Source organism: Octodon degus, unplaced genomic scaffold (assembly GCF_000260255.1).
Source record: "Octodon degus isolate 3935 unplaced genomic scaffold, OctDeg1.0 scaffold00007, whole genome shotgun sequence".
Lineage (NCBI taxonomy): Eukaryota > Metazoa > Chordata > Mammalia > Rodentia > Octodontidae > Octodon > Octodon degus.
The window spans coordinates 22,476,458-22,484,323 of record NW_004524583.1 but is presented as its reverse complement, the minus strand read 5'-3'; the positions used below and the strand labels follow the sequence as shown (position 1 = coordinate 22,484,323).

At 39.3% G+C, this 7,866-nt stretch overlaps 2 protein-coding genes across 2 annotated transcripts in view; one reads left to right on the top strand and one right to left on the bottom strand.

Moving 5' to 3' along the window:
* The window catches only part of Mnat1 (MNAT1, CDK activating kinase assembly factor), a 328,673-nt gene that overhangs the window by 26,369 nt on the left and 294,438 nt on the right, over positions 1 to 7,866 (top strand). The window lies entirely within an intron of this gene.
* LOC101579615 (40S ribosomal protein S14) lies at positions 3,033 to 3,543 on the bottom strand. Its single transcript, XM_004624808.3, has one exon. The coding sequence runs from the start codon at positions 3,531 to 3,533 to the stop codon at positions 3,078 to 3,080; it is 456 nt and encodes a 151-aa protein (XP_004624865.1). The 5' UTR covers positions 3,534 to 3,543; the 3' UTR covers positions 3,033 to 3,077.

The following is a 7,866-nucleotide window of genomic DNA, read 5'->3' as shown; positions in this document are numbered from 1 at the left end:
ACGGCCATTGCTTGGCCAATGTGCTCTCTGTGAAAGCCTGAGAGAATGTTTTCTTTCCATGTGACTCTCCTTAGGCACACTCTACATCATCGATCACTTTTTTGGCCCCATAATCTCCTTGATCAGAAAATTTTGGACACTACTGAGTTACATGATGTTATAGTACAAGTTCTCTTATGTCCTGGTCTTAATTGACCTTGGAAAGCTAGGGCCTAAATGTTGGCTTTCCTTGTGGCCCTCCTTTTTTTCTAATTTTGGTCTGCAAACTTAGGTTGTTAACCCTCCAGAAGGCAAGCTTATTGTTATTACCATACAACGTAGGCTGTTAAGGTTAACCTCACTATCTGTCTGAATATCAAACATCTTAGGTGTAACATGGAACAGGTATTTTTCATCAAGTATTGATATGTTGAACTTTAAGTTCCTACAGAATATGATGAAAAAACATTTAAAAATTAGAATATATTTTAAAAAGTAGACATAAAGAATTATATAATTCTTATGTTTACACATAAGTCCAAAAATCTAACCATATACAACCTTGAAGCAAGACAGTCCCACAACATTCCTTCTCCTATTTTATTTGTTATTTAATACAGGGTCTCACTATGTAGCTCAGACTCATAGTGATCCTCCTGTCTCAGCCTCCCCAGTGCTAGGGTTACAGGCATGCACCTCTATGCCCAGTTTTGATGGCCGGCAGGGCATGGGGTCAGCACAGCATGTGGTACTGGGATCTTCCCCGGGACTTTGTGCTTTCTAGGCAGGTACTTAGACTCATGAACTATCATCAGCCCTGAACTATCACCAGCCCTGGATGGAATATTCTATAACTGTCAATTAGGTCAAAGTTTTTGATATTATTAGTCTTATTAGTCAAATCTTCAATGTCCTTAGTGATTTTTATCTATTTGAGCTATCAGTTGCTGGGAGGATAGTGTTAAAAACTTCCCCTATAATTGTGGATTTATGTGTCTAATTCTATTTAATTCTGTCTAGATAATTGCTATCTCTTGTGTTTTGAGACCATTTGTAGGCAAATCATACTTGTAAATGTTGTGTCTTACTGATAAATCTTCCCTTTCATTGTTATTAAGCATCCTCATTATGTCTGCTAGTACTCTTTATTGAAGAGTTAAAGTTCATTTTATCAATATTAAAAAGCCTGGAGTGGCTACTTTATTGATAGTTTCTAAGGAAGTACTTCTTAGGTGAATTATTTTTTTTATGTTTTTACTTTTTATATATTTAGTACAGGGTCTACAGGCTTCTCATTTCACAGATTGGACTCGTAGTGATCCTCTTGTTTACAGCCTCCCAAGCGCTGGGATTACAGGTGTGTACTACCACTCCTAGTCTCAGTTGTCATCTCAGTGTGCCCTGGGGTTGGGGCCCAGCATGGCAGGCAGGGGATTGAACTCCAGTTCCTGTGCTCTGCCTCAGCAGGAACTTTGATTCGCTGAGCTATCTGGCCAGCCCTAGAAGTAAATTATTGTTTGCATGGTGGCCACGTATCACCGCCCCTCAAATGTTTTACTTCTTTGTGTAGGTCCTGATTTTCTCCTAGTATTATTTCTCATCAGCTCAATGGATTTGCTTTAGTATATCCTGTAAGTGTAGGTGTGCTGGTAGCGAGTTCTCTTAGCTTATCTTCATCTGACAATTTATTTCACTTCCTTTTCTGAATAATATATTTCTTGGATGCATAATTTCACATTGACATTTCATCTAGCACTGTAAAAATACATTTCCATTGTTTTCTTGCTTATATGGTTTTTCTTTCTCTTCTCTTTCTTTCTCTCTTGCTCTCTCACTCTCTCCCTTCCTCACTCCCTCGCTTCCTTGTTCCCTCCTTCCCTCCCTCTTTCTCTTCCTCTCTCTTCCCTCCCTTCCTTCCGCCTGTTCTTTGTTTCTGTATATGGAATCTAACCTAGCGTCTCATGCTTGCCAGGAAGGTGCTGTGTTGCTTAGCAACATCCTGTGCTCTTTTATGGTTTCTGATGAGAAATCATTGAACTTTCTAATATTCATTCCATGTTGGAAATCACATTGTTTTCCTTTATCTGCTTTCACAGTTTTTTATTTTCCTGCATCTTTGCAGCAGATGGACTATGACATATTGGGGTGTGCTTTCTTTTCCGCTTGAGTTTTTGTTGTTGGTGGTTCATTGATATTCTTGAATCTTATCTTTTGTCAAAATTAGAAAGTTTCTCCCTTCTTTCCTTCTTTCATTGAGGGATTTTTTTTCTCCAGCTCTTCTTCTCTCCCTTTTAATTTTTTTTCTCCTCTTCTGGGCCTCCAGTGTTGTCATATATTAGGCCTTTTTATACTTTTCCAGAGGTTCTGTTAGTCCCCCACTAGTCTTCCATCTCTGTTCTTTAGATTGGGCTCAGTGAGTCTTCCTTTCATCATCGTCTGCTATTGAACCAATCTAGTGCATTTTTGTTTCCATTGTAATATTTCACAGCTCTAAACTTTCCATTTAAAAAAGTTTATTTTTGTCTGTTGTAAACTTCTGTTTTTCTAGTAATTGCCCTTGTGATTACTTTTACCTCATAGAGCATAATTATACAAGCTGATTTAAAGTTTTAAGTTTTGGGGGCCTGCCCCTTAGCTCAGTTCTTTAGGTGGCTGCTTCAACAAAGCAGTCAGGCTCAGGTTGCTGTGGTTTGATCCCCAGGACTCAAGCCAGCCAAACCTGCCCTGAAGGCATTTGGAGCAAAAAAAAAAACAAAAAAAACCAAAAAACAAAAAACCAAAAACCAAAAACCAAAAACCAAAACCCTTAAGGTTTTAGGTTTTAAAAGTTTGGTCTTTATGGTAAGACCAGAAATAATAAATATGGATAAATGATTTTGTTGTGTTTTGAGACGGGGTCTTGATACAGTGCAGGTTGGTCTTGAAGTCACTGTGTAGCCCAGGCTCACCTGGAACTCCTTGTGATCTTCCTGCCTCAGCCTTCTGAGTTCTGGGATTACAGGTGTGGGCCACCACACCTACTTTCTTTTTTTCTTTTTTTCTTTTTTTTTTTTTTTACATGAAGGTAATTTATTAACAGAAACCAATTTGAGCCTTGTTCACAGACGGCGACCACGGCGACCTCCCTTCCTGCGGGTGCTGTCGGAGGGGATGGGAGTGACATCCTCAATCCTCCCGATCTTCATTCCCGAGCGAGCAAGCGCTCTGAGGGCTGACTGTGCACCAGGTCCAGGGGTCTTAGTCCTGTTTCCTCCTGTGGCGCTGAGTTTGATATGCAGGGCGGTGATGCCCAACTCCTTGCACCTCTGGGCCACATCCTGGGCAGCCAACATGGCAGCATATGGGGAGGATTCATCTCGATCAGCCTTTACCTTCATCCCACCAGTCACACGACAAATGGTTTCCTTGCCAGAGAGATCAGTGACATGGACGAAAGTATCATTGAAGGATGCAAAGATGTGACAGACACCAAATACATTCTCTCCTTCAGCCACCTGAGGCCCGAGGCTGATGACCTGTTCTTCCTTCTTTTCCTTCCCCTTGCGAGGTGCCATTTCTGCTGGTCGTCTATCACACCTACTTTGGATGAATGATTTTTCACTAAAGTCAGCACCATCAGTTTCCTGCGGCAGAGACCAAATCATTATTTCTTTTGTTCAATACCAGATGAAATAATTGGTCTTTTGTTTTGGTATTGCACTGAAAAGATTTATTCTTTAATACTGTTGAACATGCAGACTAACAAATGCTCATCCTTTGAGGGACACTAGCATTGAGTGAAACAGGAGGACTTCCGGTGTCCCAACTCTCATTTTATGCTCACTGTGAACAGATATAATCACTGAGGGAGAGTCTGAGAAAATGGGGGCTGCTTTCTATAAATGTGGTTTTGTTTCTTTACCAAACATACTTGCTACAAATTGTGTTTGTATAAATATGCATATGATGTGATGTTATTGTATAGTAACAGAATGTTTAAGAAACTTAGCATTTGTTCTTTTGGAGGACAGTATGTTTTTCATTATGATGTTCAGATTATTTGATAGACTAATAGACTATAATGTATAAAAATTGGATTTTTATTGACTTACATGTAGCACACTATGGGAAATATGACATTAAAAAAGCTAGCACATAACCAGCATACACATTCGTAGGACAAATTGCACCTATAATGTTTAGAATAAACTGGGCATAGTGGCACATGTCTGTATTCCCAGTACTCTGGGAGGCTGACACAGGAGGATTGCAACTTGAAAATGCCACCTACGCAAGTGATTTACCAAGGCCCAATCTCTGAATAAATTTTTTCTTTTTTTTTTTTTTTTGGCGGAACCAGGGATTAAACTCAGGCCCTTGTGCTTACCAGGCAAGTGCGTATTCTACTGAGCCATCTCCCTGGCCCTGAATAAAATTTTTTAAAAAAGTACTAAGGTTGTAGTTCAGTGCACAGGCCCTGTATTCTCTATCACCATCTCCCCCAAAAGTTTTAAATAGAGATTCTGCATTTCAAGAATGTTTTAGTTGTCTTAAAAAGTTACTATCATACCTTGTTAGTAGACTGCATTGAAACTCTTTAAATTTGATACTTAATACAGTTTGATGGGAAAGTTTAGTTCCAGCACTCCATGTAAGTTTCAATTGCCTCATAACTGGCTACCTGTTCTAGCCAAAAGAATTTGTTTGGTACTCTTGCCTTTTGAAGCAATTAATGAGTATCAACATACCACTGTATTTCTCATTACTGTTGGGGCAAACCTATGATGTATGAAATTCTGGATGCACAAAACATGCAAGTTAAGAAATGATTTTTCTTACACTATTAAAAGACTGAATGTTCAAAAGTGATTGCTGAGGGGTTTCATTTCATAGTGTATTCTTACGTTCACAGTGTTTTGCAAATTGTCTGCTCTTTTGTACTTATGCTAGAGGATGGGAAATTCTTGATGTCAGTGGTAGGTACTTCTAATTGGAAGTCAGTTAAAATGAAAATAAGTATAAAATTTAGTGTTACTGGGAAGCTGTAATTTTATTCACCAGGATGTTGTTCATGTAGTTTTTCTGTTTACATACTTGTGACGTAAAGCTGTAGACTTTTGGGGACTCAATGATACTGAAATATGTCTTATAATGTAGAGCCATTTCTGTTTTTATACTATGTAATTTCCTTCTAAAATGTATAGTACCCAGGCCCAGCATGTGAGTGGGACTCACCTGGTCCCTCTGGTTCGTCATTCCAGCCAGTGTCCAGGCCCTGTGTGTCAGTGGGGCCACCTGCAGCCCTCTGGATCCTCATTCCAGCTAGTACCCAGGCCCAGTGTGTGTGTGAGTGAGTGTGTGTGTGTGTGTGTGTGTGTGTTTGTGTGTGACTGCATAGGGCCTGCGGGATCCTCATTCCAGCCAGTGCCCAGGCCCAGAGCGTGAGTGGGACTGCTAGCCAGCCAGCTGGATCCTCACTCCAGCCAGTGCCCAGGCCTGGTGTGTGTGTGTGTGTGTGTGTGTGTGTGTGAGAGAGAGAGAGAGAGAGAGAGAGAGAGAGAGAGAGCTCCCACTGCCCTGCTGGATCCACATTTGACTCAGCACCCAGGCCAGGTGTGTGTGTGTGGAACTTCCTCCATCACACAGGCCCGGTGTGGAACCCTGCAGCAGAACTCCCTTCTGAGAGGCTAGAGGCAAGACCCACCCAGATAATCCAGGAGCAGAACATCTTGCCAGAGTGGCACAGCAGGTTCACTTACAAGGACTGCAGCAGGAAGAAGTGGAGCACAGCAGCCAGGCCCAAGCCACACCCCTCTGACCAGTTTGAACTTGGTAGACCCAGACCTGGTACTAAGGTAATAACTGCACCAAAGCTCTACACCAAAGGTCAGAAGACAGTGCTATACAAATGACAAAGAGAAGGAGCAAAATGCATTCTCAGGCCCTGAGCCTACCCAGAACAAATACAGGAGACAATAGCATAGAAGAAATTGGAAATCACATACCTGAAATCTCTTAAAATAATAGCGTCTGTAGTAAAGAAACAATTGCAGAAAGGTATATAGAAGAAATCAGACCAGAAATAATTTCGGAAGCAAAAAAAGAAATGATAACTATAATGAAAGAATTCTAAGTGGTTCTATAGAAGACACTGATAAAAATATAGAGGAGAATAGAAAAGTGATGGAATCCTTGAATGAGCAATGTAGGAAAGAAATAGAATGCATGAAGCAGATTCCAAGAGATCTACAAGAAATTAAAACCTCAGTCACAAGCTGGCAAAACCATTTGAATGAAAGTGAAAATAGACTTTCAGACCTTGAAGACACCATTGCAGCTAGTGAAAAGATAAGAAAAGATCTCTTAAAAACAACTAGAATGCAGGGAAAAATAGTTCAACATCTGCAAGACGATGCAAAGATGAACAGTGTAAGACTGATAGGCGTCAACGAGAAAGAAGGAGTCAGTACAAGTGATATAAAAAGAATATGGGCAGAAGTAATAGCAGAAAACTTCCCAAATATGTGGAAACAATCTGACATTCACATTACTGAAGCATATAGAACTCCAAATAACATCAACCCAATTGAAACCACACTCTGACATATAATAATCAAGATCCTGGAAATTGAGCCCAGGAACAGTATACTAAAAGCCTCTAGAGAAAAGAAATAGGTCACATTTAAAGGAAAACTCATTAGAATAACAGCAGATTTCTCTTTACAAACCATCAAGTCAAGTAGAGCATGGAGCAAAATACTTTTGTTTGAGTCTTGCAAGAAAACAAATTCCAACCCAGATTGATACACCCTGCAAAACACTCTTTCAAGTTTAATGGATAAGTGAAATACTTCCATAACAAAGAACAACTAAAGCATTTCATGACGACAAAGCCAACCCTGCACAAACTACTAAAAGATATTCTAGAGAAGGTTCAAAATGACCACAACTCCATGATTGAGAATGGAAAGAACCCACCAAATAGGGCAAACAGTTAAACACAGAAGAAAAAGAGGTATACAACAGCAGGTAAATAACATGTCAAACATTTTCAGCACATCTCAATTATAACCATCAATGTAAATGGACTCAGTTCACCAATTAAAAGAAATAGACTGGCAGAGTGGATTAGGAAGCAAATTCTGACAATATGCTATACAAGATTTCCTCTATCAGTTGATTGGTTTATTGTCAAAGTTTTGTCCAGCTGGTAGTTCCAATAGTTCTATGATTTGTACCTCAGGAACACAGTTGTTTTCATGAATCATAAATAATGCTTTGTCCTGGCTTTATGGCTTACTGACTTAGAAATAAATTTTCTACAAGATTAGATTCAGTGTAGATGCTGCCAAAGTCCTTATCAATCTGAATGTGGGGTAATTAGAGATATCATGTATTAGAAAAAGAAAAGGTATTCTATTTCTAGTACATCTTGGAAATAGAATACCTTAGTCTTGGAATATGTCTATAAAATAAGTGTGTGTACATTGTTCTCAAATTCTGTAATTGTTTTAAATAAAATGTCATTTAAATCACATTCCCACTGTTAAATGATAAATTCTCTTCTAATTCTGGAGAAGTATATAAGAAAACTAAGAAATCATATTGGTTAATGTCGCTCTTTGTGTTATGTTCTATTTTTTTTTTTTTTTTTTTCCGTAACTGGGGATTGAACTCAGACCCTTGCACTTGCCAGGGAAGTGCTTGTTCTACTGAGCCATCTCCCCGGCCCCTGTGTTATGTTCTAGATATTTCTTTAAAATAAATTAACAAAAAAGGGGCATACAGATGAATGTCCATTTTGTATCTGTGTATTCAAAGTGGTTAGGATAGCTATATAGTTACATTCTCTTAATGAATAGAGCGATTTGTTCTAATGGTGTTTGTAAATAGGATATCATGTCCGCA